The 17,909-nt window shown below is 46.2% G+C and overlaps 1 protein-coding gene across 7 annotated transcripts in view; it reads right to left on the bottom strand.

The window, feature by feature from the left end:
- lrig1 (leucine-rich repeats and immunoglobulin-like domains 1) overlaps positions 1–17,909 on the bottom strand; it is a 35,633-nt gene that overhangs the window by 1,537 nt on the left and 16,187 nt on the right. For 4 of the 7 annotated variants that reach the window (XM_030729999.1, XM_030730002.1, XM_030730006.1 and 1 more), the window contains 15 exons: positions 14,296–14,433; positions 13,867–14,010; positions 12,707–12,850; positions 12,052–12,195; positions 10,320–10,463; positions 8,069–8,149; positions 6,306–6,377; positions 5,789–5,860; positions 5,505–5,668; positions 4,892–5,248; positions 3,710–3,991; positions 2,029–2,463; positions 1,782–1,916; positions 1,264–1,548; positions 79–727 (listed from right to left, as the gene is read on the bottom strand). In XM_030729999.1, the coding sequence (XP_030585859.1) occupies positions 522–727; positions 1,264–1,548; positions 1,782–1,916; positions 2,029–2,463; positions 3,710–3,991; positions 4,892–5,248; positions 5,505–5,668; positions 5,789–5,860; positions 6,306–6,377; positions 8,069–8,149; positions 10,320–10,463; positions 12,052–12,195; positions 12,707–12,850; positions 13,867–14,010; positions 14,296–14,433 (2,803 nt within the window). In that variant the 3' untranslated portion in view covers positions 79–521. Of the gene's footprint in view, positions 1–78; positions 728–1,263; positions 1,549–1,781; positions 1,917–2,028; positions 2,464–3,709; positions 3,992–4,891; positions 5,249–5,504; positions 5,669–5,788; positions 5,861–6,305; positions 6,378–8,068; positions 8,150–10,319; positions 10,464–12,051; positions 12,196–12,706; positions 12,851–13,866; positions 14,011–14,295; positions 14,434–17,909 lie in introns of those variants that run through there. The other 3 variants (XM_030730003.1, XM_030730004.1, XM_030730000.1) reach the window with 3 other exon arrangements.

Below are 17,909 nucleotides of genomic sequence, written 5' to 3'. Positions count from 1 at the left end.
TAAAAGCTGAAAAAAAGGTTGGGGGGGGGGGGGGGGGGGTCTCTTTTTTGTAAGAAAAATAAAAAATACCATCACTCCTTTCTTTGCCATGCACATATATTTAAACACTCTTTTGTAAAAGTTATATAATATATAAGAAAACTCTTATGTACAGTTAAAAGTCCCAAAGGCATATTTCTCTTTTTTACCCTTTGCACATACATATTGTACAAGATTCCCTACATTTACATGCTTCAAATGCAAGTCACTTTTTTTTTTTTGGTTTTTTTGGAGCTAGAATTTTTTAGCGGCCACCTCCCAAAGGAAGGTTTTTAACTATATACAGCTGATACGCTCAGATGGGACGCCACCCACACAAGCTCCGCCTTCAAACTCCGGATGCCCCCCCCCCAAATCCGTGTCCTCCCTGTCAGTTCAGCTCCAGGAGGCTCAGGACTGTTTGCCTCGATATGAGGTAGCAGGTTATTTCCCAGTGCAAGAAAAAAAAACTTTAAAAAGTCAGAAGTCCACATTTTGGGCTGCTAGTCACTGGCTCTCCTTAGAGAGGCGCTCTCATTCTGAGAGGCTCTGAGGGCGTGTCCATTGGACAGCAGAGTCTGCCTGAGCTCAGGCTCACAGTCAGTGTCGGTGCATCCGTGGCTCGTCAAGCCGGCCAACTTCACCGGCTTGTGGAAGGAGTCTTCCTGTGATGGAGAGCTCGCCTTTGTCTGCCCTGCTCTGCTCACTGCTGAAACAGAGAAGAAAGGCAGAGTCACTGACGTGACACATACAAAGACAAATATGTGTTCAGCTTTGGGAAAGCGAGGCAGTAGAACGTGTGCGTAGAGCTGGGTTTGCATGCGGAGGTGAGAACTATAGTATTCAAAGCCCAATACCACTGGTATAACTGAAGGAGCTGAATCCCACAACAGGCCTGGGCGTGCATGAGCAGGAGGGAGAAGTCACTGCTGCTTTTTCTGGTATTTTTGTTTTAGGTAGATATCCTGAGGGGCTCTGGGTGTGTAACTATGATACACTTTCAGATGCCGTAGGAGACAATCAATCAACAATCACATTCAAAGGTATTTGCAGAGAGAGAACTCCATAATTGCTGCTAGCTTCTCATGGTATCACCTACTATAAGTGATATTCCTGTGGGATAGTGCAGAGCTTTAAGAAGTGTAGTGGATTTATTGGATAAAGTTGCTGGCATTTGTTTTGCTGAGGGCTTTTCCCCCCAAAACTTTAAAAGCACAGTTAAACTCACAACATTAATCACCATACCTTTTCTATCGTATTGGTTCAGTGTTGTATTGTGGTTTTTTGGCAACGCTGATCCTTCAGAGTTCTTTCGGATCCTGTTGGGGGTGCCGTTGCAGAGCGGGGTTGTGTGTGACCCGGGATCATGCTGTTCCCGTGGGTGACAGTAAGAGTAGGGTGGTGGAATAAGCTGCTGCTGGTACTCCATGCCTGCAGCAGGACCAAACCCATGGGCCAGGTAGTCGGGATCTTTGGAGTAGCTGTTCCCATTCTCCATACAGTCTGTGCACAGCACCGCACCATCGAAACCTGCAGGCAGCCACAGCGAGAAAAACAAGTGATTTGGAGGCAGAAAGTCATCAACTGTGTGCCAGCATTGTGGTGAGGGTGTCTGCTGTGATTATTTTTAATACTGATCAAATACTGGTCTTTCCAGAGCAGCAGCACTCCTTTCATCATTATGCAACACACCAAGGGAAGTGGGAGAAACTGCTGGCTGTAGTGCAAACATTCGGAAGCAAAGAGTGAACTTTTAACGATACCTGTGGTGTCTACAACGTGTCCGTTGGGCTGAGGTCCACCGCCGGCCTCCACGCGGATGCACACATCCTGCCGCTCGGACAGAGTGCCCTGGGAGGAGAGGTAGCTGGATACGTCTGGATGAACAATCGTCTCATCTGGGACAGAGAAGAGGCAGACATCAGAGCCAGAACTGTGGCACACATGCTGTTTTAGTATCTTCTTCTATTTTAGATCAAATATGTGTTTTGAGCTCCATTCCAAGCTCACCCGTGTTGGTCACACTGCAGTCCTCGCTTTTTTTCCTCGTCTGGTAGATGATGCACACCCACACCAGCGACGTCACCACAATACTTGTAACCACAGCGATAACAATGATCCCTATAGTGACCGTGCTCGGGCCCGTTGTTGCGGTGCAAGTGCTCCTGCGCTGAGTCACCACCAGCTGGCTGTGAGCACGCTCTGTGCCCAGGGTGTTGGACATGAGGCAGGTGTAGCGCCCGGCGTCCTCCAGCGAGGCAGAGCCGATGACCAGCAGCTGGTTCCCCGGCGTGAAGTGGTGTCTGTCAGAGGGGCGCAGCGGCTGGTCGTGGCGCAGCCAGGTGATGCGCGGGGGCGGGCTGCCGAGGGCTTTGCACTGCAGGGCCACCGTGTCCCCGACTGCAACGCTGCGGTCCTCCAGGTCCTGGGCCAAGTGGGGTGTTTCTGTGGAAGAGTGGGGTGATGAGTTTTATCATAAAAGGCTGCAGGGTTCCTGAGGTCAGTGATTTCTTTTTTTCCATGGTGTCAGCGGTTCTACAGTTTTCTTTAACATCGACTGTTCACTATATCAATTACAGACTGCTGGATTGTGGTGATTCAGTTGGACAGTCTGCATACAAACTGAGATGTCCAGCCACTGAAAGCTTATCTCTCTTCTAAGAATGACATTGATACAAATGCAATGCCGTTGAAGTCTAAAATCTCCTGAAACTTCAAACCTTTTTGACTGTGGCACCAACAACATTTCTGTTGGGGCAGAATCTTCTTCAGAGGAATGAAGAAGATGAATTGAGCACACTGGACTGAGCGATGGTGTGCATGTTAAAGGTGGCCTCTCCTCTCAGACTGAGCACTTCCCTTCACAGTGGGACGTACACAGATTAAGAGATTTCACTTAACCCACTTCAGTGGGCCTATCAATACTTTCTCCCTCCTTCTCTCTCTCTCTCTACTACCCCCTCAACTCTTTTTCTCTAAATTCCCTTTAACCCCCCCCCTCCACACTTCCACCACTGCAGTTCTTCTTTGGCTCCCATTTTTCTCCCCCACCACTTTCTTTCCGACAGGGGCCCCTCGACTACAGGCTACCCCTCCTTCTCCATCACTCAGACCAAAACACTGCCCATTCAGCGTGGAGGTATGGTAGCTTGCTTCAGTATTCTGCACTGTTATGTGGGTTAATCCCTCAACAACATGCAAATGTGATACTAAACCAGTATTTTAAATATAGAAATTGCCATCTGCGGGCTCTCTGTACAACAGTAGGTTAAGGACAAAGATGAGCTATGTGCTGAGGTGGTTATAGGAGAGAAGCTCTGTTTTGTTTAACAGTGTAAAACAGCCAATAAACTGGGAGCACTGAGGCATGCAGTGAAGCAGCTATGACTGTCCCTCACACAGAGAGAGGAGAAGGGGGGGGGGGGGTGGTAAATGTCTAACAAACACCCCTCTGTGAATCCCCCTCGATCCCCCAGCATCCCTCCTTTGACCCCTAACTTTGACCTCTAACCCCTGACCTGCAGCAAAGCCACAGCTGGCGAGAAAGCAAAATATAAAGATTCTCATTCTGCCTCGGACTGACCGATTCCCCAACGAGCACCCGGCTATTTGCAAGGGCTCGTTTTTGAAACTGCGGGACTGCACAGCACAAGCCTAAGATGGGACAATGTGCTGAATTCACAGCTCTTACCCAGCACGGTGAGGGTTGCGTTGGCAGAGACCGTGCCCGCTGTGTTTTTGGCGGTGCAGCTGTAAACGCCCATGTCTTCCGGCTTGACGTCCATGATGAAGAATACGTCATCGTCTGGCATGACGTGCATTCGACGTTCGCGGGCAGCGGGGAAATCTGTGCCGCCGTCCTTCTGCCAGGCGATCTGAGGCGCCGGGTGACCCTCTGCAGCGCACTCCAGCCTGGCGGTGTGGCCGGTTCGGATGGTGCTGTCCCTGGGAGTCTTCACAAAGGACGGCAGAACTATGGATGGAAAATCCGCAAAATTCCTTCAGTATTGGTGGATCAAAACAGATTGACCTTTGATACAGACAAATACTTTTGCTCAGTCTGCTCGAACAGTTTTGGATAAAGAACTTCGACAGCAGTTGTAAAGAATCACAGAGCTGCTCATTCATTTTTCCAGCTGCTGCTGACATTCAAATCAAGGAACTTCCAGTTAGAATAGCAGGAAGCCTTACCTTATACACGAGTATGCCAAAACAACAGGCAGGAAAATCATTTTGACAAAAACTGAATTCAGTTTGATTGGACATTATATTGTTAGGTAAGCACCCTACAACCTTATAGGCAGAAAACATATGATCTGCTATGAGCAAGGAGCAACAGAGAGAGCTAAGAAGAAGCCAAAGGTCTGATGGAGACTTTTTCACACTGCTTTTCTGCAGTTGGACAGTATTTATTCAGAGTTTGGTTCCCTGCCAGAGCGCAGAAGAGATCAACCCTGTCAGCGATGACATGCAGCTAAATCAATTTGTTCCAAATACCAACTTAGGAAAGATGGACGCTCACAGAGGGAGAGAGCGAGAGGCAGCGACAGAGAGAGGAGACTTTACTGTAGCCAAGGAAGAGCTCAGTGTGGGCCCACTCTTTCAAAATTGAGTTAAATATAATATAAACAGTTGAAACAATATAAAATCGTGGAAATTGTGTAATCAACACACATATCAGCCGAGATCCTGGCGATTTCTCCTGCCTATCCGAACATGTCACTGCATCACTAAAATTCTTCTGTTTCTCAGTTTCAATAAATGAATGATCAATTTAAAACAAATACATTTTTGCAATTGCAATGACCCAACGAGCTCCTTAAATAGTCATATAGATGATGGTGACTATGATAAGAAGCCATTAACGACATACCATTGACGATGACCCGGGCCTTGCTTGAGTAGGTGGAGCCAAAGTGGTTGGTGATGATGCACTGGTAACGACCCTCGTGGGCAAAAGTGACGTGGCGCAGGTGCAGGATTGTAGTGTACTCCATCACGCCTCCTCCTCCTGCACCCGGCAAATCTGGCGTCGCACCCTGGTGGTGAGCACGCACATGGGCATAGTTCTCCATTTCGGCGTTACGAAGGAGCTCCTGGTCCTTACGCCAGGCAAAGGTCATGGGGGAGGAACTGCTGCTGGCAGCTGTACAGGTGAGGCGAACCTCACTACCGAGGACTGTCACTGTGTTTTCTGGCTGTACGGTGATCTGAGGCTTGGGGAGGTCATCTAAAAAAAAGCAATGGAGGAAGGACAGGAAGTTGGGTGTTAAAAACAAGACAGAATAAGTGTGAGGGCAGTTATTTTAAAGGGAAAGGGAGAAAATAAAACACACAAGTGCAGAGCTAAACAAAAACACCGCCCAAATACGGGCAACTATATAAACAATGGAACAGCAATAAGCTGCCCGGGATTCATCTGTGCCTTGAACGCCTCTTGCTCGTCACACGCAGCCACATAACACAGACACACACATACAACTCACCGCACACAAAGCTGCTGGACGGAACCTCAAAGATGCTCTTTCCCTTCAGACTTTCTGGGTGGGCACAGGTGGCGTTGATACCGGCCTGCAAACTGCGTGCCACCAACCAGTCGGGCAACCAGTGGAGCTGGCAGTCACACCGCAAACTGTTGCTCTGAATGAGACTGGAGGAGATGGAAAAGAAAAGCACGTGTCACATGTATGGCATCTGTTTATGTATTTCCTGCTGGCTGGCTCTGTAAGCACACGTTTCTGCACACAGAATGATTGGTGTTAGAACTCACAGGCTTTTGAGGTTCCTCATCTTACTGAAGGCATCGGGCTGAATGGAACGAATAGCGTTCTCCCCCAAGTTCCTGTAGAGACGTTACACACCGTTTCATCAAGTGTACACAAATTATAGCCATACCTACGCACACGATCTGACAAACTTTAAACCACGGTGGTAATATCCAGATCTTCATGTACCAGAATACACTCCAGCTTTTCCATCACTCCCCACCCCTCATTTCACATAGTCCTGTGAAAAAGCTTATAGGAATTCCATCTCTTCTATGGAGCTCACCATATGCTCAGTAATTTTGTTCCTGCACAGAGCCCCGGGAAAAAAGGCCAAATCTGAGACTGTGCTAGGACGCTTACAAAACCCCCTTACATCTTCACCTCTTACAAAGATGCTAGCAACCTCCTCTCTGCCAGCTACTTTTGGCAACCCCAACCTTACTTACACGAAACCTTATTCCCCCCCCCCCCCCCCCCCCCCCCCCCCCCCCCCCCCCTCCTCACTCGTGGGATACTCACAGGTGTTCCAGGGTCTCCAAGCCAGAGAAGGCTTTCTTGGCCACCGATTTGATCTTGTTTCCAAACAGAGTCCTGCCGTTTCCAAACATGAAGAGTGCCGATAGATTGAGGTGGGGGAGTGGGGGGTTAAGAAGAGAGAGCAAGACAGGGAGAGAAGCACAATTAGCCAGGCTGAATCTGATAAGACTGAGGTGGATTGAGGTATTGGAAATCTGAACTGTGTGGAGATTAGCCAAGAGGAAGGGTACGGGAGATTGAACGGGGTTGTGGATGTGGGTGGGGGCACCTGGGCTCTGTGCTGCTGCTCAAAGACCACTTTTATCTTTATTAGAATCTAAAAGCAATGACCAGGCACGGCTGTGTGTGGACTCTTTTTTTTGTTCTTCCCTGCAGAGCTTGTAAGGACATACGTGTAATCATTTGAGTGTCTGTCAAGCCAAGAATCTAGTTGCTTTTCCCTCCGATCTGGGGTCTTAATCCCCTTCCTTCACCTTCTCCCCCACTGCCACCTCCTCTTTCCTCTTGTAGCCTTCACTATGCAGGAAGAGGAGACACGGCTGGCTGGCTCACAAAGAAGAGCCCAGTGTTCAAACTCGTCCACATGTACACACAAACAAATGGCTGCCCTGTCGCACGGATGACGAGAAAGGCTTCTTTGCCATTTTTTGCATCTTTTGTTTTTGAAGGAATGAAATTAAGTTGAATCAAATCCAAAATCATCTTTTGAGCTGTAAGCTCCACTTCCATCTCATGTGGTGGCATTCACAAGCTGCTTTAAAACATTTTTTTTAAAACGGGAACTCGTGTAATGGACACTTTGATGTCCGATTCCTTTTCTTTTTTTTCCCCCATCTCTTATTTTTTTTCCCATGGCTTGCTTTGCCAGCATTGGGATGCATCAGGCAGCTTCCGACAACGCCGTGACAAAAGGGGCAGGGTCAGGGGGCGGGGCTTGTGAGGCGTTTGATGTTTGATGACTGAATGCAGTCCTCAATTTCACCCTCTCTCGGTTCCTAACAACAGAGACTGGGAACGATGGGATGAGAGGAGTGCAGCTATGGAGGAGAAATAGTAATAAGCCTATTGGGGAGGGAACCCCTGCCAGCTCAAAGAAAAGCCCTTTCTCTCCCTCTTTCGCTCATTCTTTCTTTCAGCAGTGCTCACACTGGGAACCATCTTGGCTGGACATCATCTTTTCATCCTGCAGGTTGATGATTGCTGCTCATTGCCAGAAACTTCACGCCCTCTAATTTCTCAGCTCTCTAACTTTTGACATTGAACTTTTTACAAGCCATTTGAAAACACTGATGAGTAATCCTGAACAAAAAAACAAAAACTGATAAAAATGACTCATTTTTCCAGCCATTATCAGCACAGAGAACCCAGTTTGCCCATAAAGCTTCAGGGAAACAATGAAATCACAAGATGAAAGCTAGAATGAACTGCAGAGAAAGTGGCCTCCACAGAATGAGAGGAGAGGGAAAAAATTACTTTTTTTCATGAGCAAGCCTTGTGTAAAAAATAAAATGAATGAAGAGGGGACCTTTAAGCCATTGCTCAGTGTGAGCATGTTCTTTTCAAGTGAATCATGGGGTTCTGACGGGGGGCAGGTGTCTCACATTTCCAAACTCTACAGACTTAAACTAGAATGGCTTTGGGATGCAGGAAAATGATGGAGCTCACTCCTCTCTGTCTGTTTTTGTTTTTTGAAGAGAGCTGAGAGAAGCCAGGACAGAGGGATGAAAAGGAGGGTAGACACTTACAGCTTGATGAGGCTGTCCAATCCAGAAAAGGCCCCGTTGGTGTCCTCTATTGTGCCTGAGATGTCGTTATGGTCCAGCTCCCTGGGAGAACGAGAGAAAAGAGGAGAATAAGAACGATGGAAGGCGGGAAGGAGAGGAGAGGAATAGGGACAGGGCCTGCCAGCGCTGAAGCGGTTCACAGCCCTGGCAGAAGCTGCTCTGGAAGTCACAGGTTACCCCCTTCGCCCCCCCCCCCCCCCCCCCCCCCCCCCCCGCACCTGGCCTTAAGAGCCCCTCTGCCACTCTGCTCTGCCAACCAAGCACATTCTTTCCTTAGAGGGGTGGAGAAGCAGTGTGCACGTGAATACTTGAGCATGTGCATTGGTGTGTCGAGGCAAACCCCAGCGCGGGGAAACATGTATAATTCATGATGGCATGGAGGGACTGGCGAGAACACAATGCCCTGTGAGAAGCCAGACAGTTGGGACTGTAAGTCCAATGCTTGGCAAGTATGGTACAGCCAAGAGTGTTGATGGGGTTAGCGGCCGAGCTTAGTCATGGCCAGACAAAGACAGAAGAGATTCAGTGAACAAAAGTTGGGGGTTTCCAAACACTTGATGAATGCTTCTGCGTCCTTCTGCGAAAGAACTACCTCTTTTGGTGAAGTCATAGCTGCTCAGGAGCCACCACTCCACCCTGCTGCACGGTGATCAAAAAGAAAAGCAACAGAGTCTGAGAACTTCTCTGAGCCATTAAAAGACTTTCCTCAAACTTGGGAAAGGCCTTCGGGGTTAATGGTCAGCCCCACCCCTCCACCAGCACCACCACCACCACCACCACAATGACAGCCTCCACTCCTCCTCCCATTTGTTTTCCAAGCCTCTCTTATCCCCTTTTGGTTCTTTTCACATTTTGCTGACCACTGTCTTAGTTTGACTGGACTGGAGCTGCCAATTTCCTACTCTTTCTGGCTGGATGGATGTTAAAGGCTATTGCCTTGTTAAAGCAAGGGCAGCGGTGGGGGCTGCAGAGCGGAGAGATGAAGCATGGAAAAGGGGGCCCCGATGAGCCAACGACCCCTGTGGCCGAATTAGAGGGCAGGCTGGCTTGTTTGGAGCTTTCACACCCCGTTTCAGGCTCCAGCCCCATGCCAGCACAATCAGCAGCTCAGGCCCAATTAAAGCTCCCCCGGCTCCTTTATAGGGCCCAGGCTATGCGTGTCCTCCCCACCGCTGATTAGATTAGGCCTGCCTCAAAGACACAGAGCAGGAGCGGTACAAGAAAAGGAGAAAGAGAAAAAGAAATATCATCCAAAATCAAGACCGATTATGTGTATTGTGGGATATCGTAAGGAGATGACAGAACATGCTTAGAATAACAGAGGGGAAGAACTGGGCATTAAGAGGGCTTTGAAAGTGTGCAGCCAAATGAAACAAAGCGACTAATTAAAGACAAGAAAGAAAAACACGAGAAGGGCTGAGATATGGCAGTGAAAGCTCTCTGTTCCACCCCCTACTCTTCCCTCTGTAGCTAGTGATCTAGCACCCAGTGTGCCAGCAGAGGGAGAAGCCTTGTGTGCCTTGGCTTCTGACCCCGCCGTCAGAGAGCCTTTCTAGCAAGCTCTGGCATTACTCTCCTCCCTGGCTCTCTCTCTGTGAACAGCTCAGCCAAGAAGACCTTGGTTAGAGACCAAGACCCCCAAGTTTTTCTGCTGGATTTATCCATCGGCTTTCTCCCCATGGTTCTCTCCTTTTCTTTCTTTGGGCTTTTTGTGCACATGGGGGGACCCTCTGTCTTTATTCATGCCTTCAAAAAAAAAAAAAAAAGCAAGGAAGGATCTCAAGGGAGCTGAGTAACACAAAACCCTTTTAGATCCAAGATTGTTGGGTGTTTGGAGACAAAACAAAACCCCCAAACAAAACTAAAGTAACAAAGTGAGAAAAGGCACAAAAAAGTAAGAAGTTGCTACAGAAACCACGACAACAGACAACTTGCAAAAGACATGAATGCAAATGAGAGTAAACCCTCATTGAAAATTAAGAGTTCCCTCTTTCTTAAGTGAAATGAAGGGACTTCGTAAGCCTAAATATCAAATGTCACGCAGGCAAAACCAAAATTAAGCGTCTCAATTTTCACTGCTCCCAAGTGGCACATCTTACCCTTGTGGTCAGCAGGGGCAGAAACATAATGAGTGGGTTGTTGGGGGGCCGTTTGGGGCTTGGTAATGGTGGTTGGGGGTGGGGGTGGGGTGGGGGGGTGCTGGTGTACTTACAGGATGCGTAAAGCCTTGAGGCCTCTGAAGGCTCCCTCATTGATGTGGCTGATAGAGTTGTGGCCCAGCCGGAGGGTGTGGAGATCCCCAAGCACAGCCAGACTTCCTTCATCCAGACGAGTTAAGTTGTTGTATGACAAATTCCTGGAGAGAGAAGAGAGGAATAGAGACAGAAAAAGAGGACAGAGGCAGACACAGGTACAGAGAAAGAGGGGAAACCAGAAAAGACAGAGAAATTTTCTGTGTGAGGTCTGGAAGGAGATGACAGGTTGGCAGACCACCGAGACTGCTCACGACATCATTATACTTCGGTTTCATAGCTGATTCAATGTCTATTTGCCACTCTGTGATGTGTTTTTCCATTGTACAGTTTTCCACACCACATGATGTTAACAGAGAATGGATTTAGCAGAACCGAGAGCTTAAGAAAGCTCCAAACCATCTGACAGGAAAAAAAAAAGAAAGAAATTCTGGGTCGGGACTTAACATGACTACAACCTCTGTTTATAAGACTACTTAAGCATGTGGTAAACCCCCAGGGGAATAAACTGTCATTCGTGTCCTGCAACCCCAAAATATTACGTATTTTCACATCCATCCATCCTCTAAATCTTTTGTTTTTTTAAAGGCCATATATACAAGTGGGGTGTCAACACTGCGTGGGTTTCCGAGGAATTTCACTTGTTTCAGGAATGTGGAGAGACGGCTTACTTACTATTTAAAAACAAGTGAAACTACGGCTAGAAGAGAATGCGTCTTCTTTTCATGGTTTATATATAATACTACATGGCAAATCCTGATTACAAATGATAATAAATCCTATAATGGTACCTTTCAAACAGTGTTCAAAGGCAGTATTGTGTATTTTATTGCCCTCTCTGCAGCCCTCTCTGTCTGTCTCAGGTTTGCTTGACCGGTCATGTGTGCAGAGATTCTCCCTGATGATCAGTTCAGCCCCTCGCATTGGGAATGCAATAACAGACTTCTCATAAAGACGAGTCAGCCACTTCCATCGGCCGCGAGGGTCACCATAACCCCAGGTAATAAAATCATATAACTGGTGAATGGTGCGGTGCTGGGAGGCTGATTCAGGAACAGCGCTGGGAGCGTGCAGGAAGCAGCACTGAGATACACAGAGCAAACTAGCACGATCACCATCTACCACTTTATCCATTCTGACTGTTACACATAAACAAACATGGGCGCCACAGATAGCTCCGGCTACCTCATAGTTAGCAACGCCTCAGCTGAGCGAAGCACTTTAAAGCGGCATTACGACAGTCGTGTCAACATTACAGGAAAGACTCTCAGATAATAACTCGGTAGACAAAGGCAGTGAAGGTGATCCTTCAGTGTAATTACCACAACACAACAAGCGGAGGATTACACGCAGGTTTGCCAAAACCCCCGCGCTACAGAATGGAACACAAAAACTCTTGTCGAAGGGCTTGAGTGCTGTTGAGCCCAGCTCTAATTATGGGATAAACAGGCTTATCCTGAGAATAGCGTAAGCGTACTGAGTGTTAAAACAAAATGTCATTTAACCCCGGGGAAGAGAGATGACGATGATATGGGTGGCAGATCGAGAGAGTTGAGTTCTCAGGCTTTAAGAATCCAAATTTGAATGCACATTTAGTGTTAGTGGAAACTTAACCACTCTCTGGTGAAAGCTTTTTGAGGTACATCTAGCACGACTTTGTGTGTTTGGGCTAATTTAAATGCTGGTACTCACAGCTCTCTTAGCTTCTGGCAGAACTTCCACCCATCAGGATTGATGCGTGCTATGGAGTTGTTACTTAGGAATAGCTGCTGAAGGGAAGTCAGACCGTAAAGCGAGCCACTGTTCACCTCCGTCAGGCTGTTGTAGTCCAGGTGGCTGCATGAGACAGATTGTAAGAAAAAAAATAAAGATTCTGCAGTGAGAATCTGCTGATCTTAAAGTGCTATGACTGTGGCATGAATTTGCCAAATTAAAGTTGGCATTTCTGGAAAAAAAAAAAAATTACAAAGCAATTTGTGAGCATTACTCTGTTATTTTGCGTGTAATTTAAGTAATTATGTAAAAATTGTATTCTGGCAGAGAAAAATAGTGTGACTGTGAGAAAGTTCCAGTAAGGGTACAAAAAGATCTTTCTGGTTGGTGTATATTCTTGTAATGACAGTAAATGGGTGCAAATAGGATTAGCCAATCAGATAAAACTAACAAACTAACTGCAGCACACAAATTCTTGAAATTAGATTTTTTTTTTTTTTTTTTACTATGTGGATTTGTGCTACGCTGTGTAGGACTTGTGACTTGGTGGAAGTAACCTGCCAGATAATGGTTTAAATATTTTATTTTTATTAATGTGTCATTTATAGTATTGAGTTTGATGTTTTGTACATACAGGACTTTCATCTTGGCCAGGTCAAAGAAGGCTCCATCAGTCAGTTTGCTGATGCTGTTTCTTTGTAGTCTGAGCACCTCCAGGCTGGACAAACCCTGGAAGGTTAGACCCTCCACTTGGCGGATACGGTTCCTGTTCAGCTCACTGTAGGATGAATGGACACACAAACGATACAGAGGGATTAATGAGAGAAAATGCTTAGGGCACTGTAAATGGAAGACCATTTTAAAGCAAAGCAGCAGAAAAACACCTTCCCCTTGTTTTGCCCTTATTCAACACAGTCATTCATCGCAATTTAGGAAAGGAAAACTACATAATCCTGTAGCCTGCTCACTTTAGCTGCAAGCATTGTTGGTGGTATGGAGCCAGGGCTGTACACCACAGGTGTTATCACCCTTTGAATTAACAGTATGCAAAAAAATAAATAAATTAAAAGCATGGAATGAGATGACTAAAAACTGTGCTCACTTTGTCTTTGTATATAAAGCCTGAGACACCTGTGGATGTAACAATGAATATGTACAGCTGCTCTGTGTGTGTGTGTGTGTGTGTGTGTCGACTGTAAAAGCCTTCAGCTTTTTCAAAGATAAACATTCACAAAGCTTCTTTTGTGTCTCATGTGCATCACCTCTAGCATGTGGTGATACAGTGTCACTGGGCCCCCCCTGTTCAACAAAAGGCACCTGGGGAAACTACTGGAGCCACAATGGGGAGAGACTCTCATTACCCAAGTCCCTTTGCTCTCCAGAATGGAGGCGTTGAGCTACAAATGGGTCTACCTCCCCATTATGCTGGAGGGAAGTTTGACGAAGATAAAGGAGCGCGGTGTGGGGACTAAACTAACCACTTTGGGGGATATGGAAAAAGGCAATAAATCACCAATAATATGGCTCTGGTGTTTGCCTAGTCAGTTCTTATCCATCCCTAGTGGTAGAGCTCACGCTAACAGCACTCTAAATGTTAAACACACACAGAGCTCGATCAACAGACACTAGAAGCTCCTTCTCATGCACGCTCTCATCTCTGCAACGTTTCCAAACACTACAACTGGGAAACCTATTCGTGTTTTTTGCAGGGTGAACTGCTTTGACAGATCAGAGCTCAAGCTTGTCAGCACACTAGCCTACACTGTTAAACGGATCAAATCCAGTGGCACTCACAGCTGGGTGAGCCTTGGGAGCTGGAAGGCTTTCACGGGGATCTGGCTGATGCGGTTGCGGCTCAGTCTGAGAACCTGTAGGGTTGAGCCCAAATGGTCCAGAGCTCCGAGCTCCAGCACACTGATCTTGTTGTTGCTCAGGTGCCTGAACACAGGAAAAGCACAGTGAGGTTTGCTAGTGATCTTATAGTTCACAAACTTGAGTTATTTTGCATTATGCATTTCTGTATATTCACTGAAAAACTTCATTCAGTTTTGGTGTTAAAATCAGTTACAGAACTATCATGCACACTGATTCAGAAGTTTCCCTATATAACAAATAACATTTATTATTTATCTCTTTTTTTAATTAATTAATTTATTTAAGCAGCTATGATTTTGAAAGACTGGTGCGTGATGTGCCACAGGAATCCTCTGAGATGGTACTTACAGATTTCGGATTTGGAGGCCTGCAGGGAAGCACTGTCCTCGCAGCTCGGTAATGTCATTATTGCTCAGATCCAGGGTTTCCACAGAAACCAGCTCCTCAGTCCGCCTGCCATCAATACTGCGAATTTTATTATGATGTCTGAAAAATAAAGAACACAAGCATAAGGTGTGGTCTGCACTGTTACCATGCAAACTTTGTGTACTCTTCCCATCAACCAAGGTGGGAAGCCACTCCAATCCCACTGGCTTCTCTAAGCCCACTCAGGCAGAGAGAGAGCGAGAGAAAAGTACACAGAACAAAGTGGTCTTCATCCACCACAAAATGTAGTACTTTAAGTGCTTCCAAACAGAGGCTGGTCTTCTTTAAACAACTCCAAGGACAAAGAAACAGCCAGAAAATCTGTTAGATGGATGGGGGTCTCAGCGATGAACCAGAGCCACTCGAAGGGAGATCTCAGTGTGTCACGGAATGAGGAGAAGTTTGTGCGACAGTCAGGAGGGTCCACTTTAAAGGTCCTAATGAACCCAGGGCAAAATGGGCAGGCAGACTAGAGTTTAGCAGTTTTCACCCAAAGAAATGTCTGTTTTTATGTGCTCTGTCAGTGTGTGCTAGCCTGGTTTAGTCAAGAAGCCTAACAGGAGACCGAATTTCAGTTTTTATTTCTGCCCTATTTAGGGGTCTGGTGTGGAATGGAGGGTGACTCTCTCCACCCTATCCCATCCTCCTCAACATCTGTGGTGGTTATTTTGAGGAGCACACTCATTCCACACACACAAGTTGAGAAAGACAATGATATAATAGAGGAACGCTGTCCCAGTAAACATCATGTAAGGAGGAGTGGCGTAGAGTGTGGTGACATTTATGCATGTTGCAACAAAAGTGGTGTGTGTGGGTGTGTGCGTGTGTGTGTGTGTGTGTGTGTGTGAGTGAGTGAGTGTGTCAGGAGACTGAAGGCCTGTGTAATCTGAGTGTACATGAAAGCTTCTCCTGGATGACACGTTTGACACATGACTGGGTGCTAACTAGGGACGGGGGATCCATTTAGTATCGTTTACATTGCCTGACAATTTGGTAAAAAAAAAAAAAAAAAAACTTACAAAACAAGTTAAATTAATAAGAAACATGACAGTTTTTTTTTGTTTTTTTTTTAAAGGGCCCAAATTTTCAAGATGCACCAAAAACAGCAGGTGGACCAAGAGGGCAAGAGGTAAACTGCAACACCTTCCCACCCCTAGAGCTACGTAAGAGCCCTTTTCTTAAACCCAGCAAATGATACTAACTACTCTAACTGAGATGTATTTATAACACTGCTAGCCTACAAGTGTGTTATTTATTTTTAGCTTCTCTCTTTGTCTTTAATCACCAATTTATTTCTGGTTTCCTTTTCTCTCTCATTTTTATTACTCACCCAGCCACTGTCTGTTAAGCTACAGCTGTCTGCTAATTCCAGTCACAGAACTGGATGTTGGGGCCTTTTGGAGCATTGAAACCTTAAACCTGCACTCTTATGGTGACCGGGGGAGCGACAGTTCAGTTCAGTTCCTATAGATGTCTACAGGAAAACACTTTCCTGATAAGTTTATAGGCTCAGTCACTAATTTCGGGTCATAATGAATAAAATTTAGTAAATTTTGGTCATTGTAAGTTTCAGAAAGGAGGACTGGCCACCCCTCTTTCATCACATCTGGTTTCAAAGCACCAAGCTGCCAATGGCAAAAACTCTCACCTCAAGACTTCAAAAATTTGGCCTTAACAAACCAATTGTTGATGTCACGGTAGCTACATGTTTTATACAGTTTTATTGTCTGCAAGCACATATGGCGGCTGGGTATTGTTTCTGTACAGTTTATGGATGCAGTTTGCCGATATTAGCTTATAACGCCCCACCCCCACCCCCGACTTTAAACAAATCATGTACAGCATCTTTAAATCAATTCACTTGACCATTAGGGAGTTTGATAATGTTGCTATATGTAATAGGACAGTGTGTGTGTATGACAGAGAGAGTATGTGTGTTTCACAGAAAGCGTTACAGATAGCAGGTGTTCTACTAGGCAAACTCATCCAAAAAAGGTCAGTCCCTCCTTCTTTTCAAGCCTTTAGCCAGCAGATGAACATGAACACACACACACACACACACACACACACACACACACACACACACACACACACACACACACACACACACACTCATTTATTGGTGCATGAGATGTAGGAGGGTTCAAACCACAGTGGCCCACCTGAATAAACAGTGGCAGAAATGGTTAAGGATGAGCACACATGCGCAAACACACAACACAAATAACAAACGCACACATGGGACAGAGCAACAGACAGTGGCAACAGTGAGCAACAAGAGCAAGGAAGGGAAAGAAGGGAAGGAAGGAAGGAAGGAAGGAAGGAAAGGTGGGAGGAAAAAAAAGAGGGGGGGTTATGGGGTGAGGCGGGGTCAACAGCTGCTGACCTTCACTATGGAAAAACAGATCAGACTCAAACTGGTGGGAGAAGTTGACCTCTCTCCCCCCTTTCTTCTTCCACCACTCAAATCAAACTCCCCCCTCCCACAGCCAGAGCCCAGCTGCACCGTGTGAGAGACGGATAAAGCCTCGGCGCTCATCGTGTTTGAAGTCTTCACATACAATAGTAGCGTTTATGAAAACTGATTATCATATGGCCAGTGACATTTCTGATAAAAAGGAGCTTGGTTCACCCTTGTTCTCTTTGATGTCCGGGGGGACCTTATTCGCCTTGATTCCACTTAATTCCAAATCTCATTACCCTGCCCCAGTGACCATCTGATTATCATGAGCCCCAGCTCATTTTGACACGTCTTTTGATGTATGGAAAGTACATTGGGGGGTTTACACTAGCATGCCCATTCTCCTGTTTCCAGTGTCATCTCTGAGGTCGATTGTTTGGCCCGTCTCTTTCCGTTTGAAGTCCACAGTCGGGACAAAAGGAGAATTATTTGAAAATCAGATCATCCGGCGAGCCATATGAATTCTATCCCAAGCTGTTTTAAAGAGCCCCTTTGAAGCTGTCTGACCAGGCGATGAGCACAATGGGAAAGTTTGTGCTGCTCTGCTGTCACTTTGACACTGTGATTTTAAAACATTTACTTGCTTCTTTTTGCTTGTCATCCTGCTGTGGCATTCTGGGAGTCTGCAGGACATCAGCGGGCTCGCCAACTGCATTGTGGGACTGTGGGAGCCTGGCATATGGTCTTTGGATGATTTAACACAAGCTTCGGCATGCTCAGATGATTTAATGGTAAACTATGTCCTGTATAAGATGGCTGACAGACAGCTAATCAAATGACAGCGACCACAAATTTCAACCACCCAGCCATGCTTGTCGGTACCCAATCAAGAACTGCAGCGATCAAAAAGAGCTGGCTGGTGTGTAAGGAAGGTGTGAAAGGACTAAAGGGAGAGAGCTACAAGAGACAAAAAAAGGTAAAAAAAAAAAATCATCTGAGTCATTTCTCAAACAAACAAGAGAGTGCGAAGAAAAGAAACTCACCTGCCCACTCACTTATCCCTTATTCCTATTACTTTATTAGAAGCAAGACTGCTATACTTCTTTCTAATTCAGTTTGTTGCACGCCCACATAA

The sequence above is a fragment of the Archocentrus centrarchus genome, chromosome 5, assembly GCF_007364275.1.
Source record: "Archocentrus centrarchus isolate MPI-CPG fArcCen1 chromosome 5, fArcCen1, whole genome shotgun sequence".
Lineage (NCBI taxonomy): Eukaryota > Metazoa > Chordata > Actinopteri > Cichliformes > Cichlidae > Archocentrus > Archocentrus centrarchus.
This window is presented reverse-complemented; position numbering and strand designations above follow the sequence as displayed.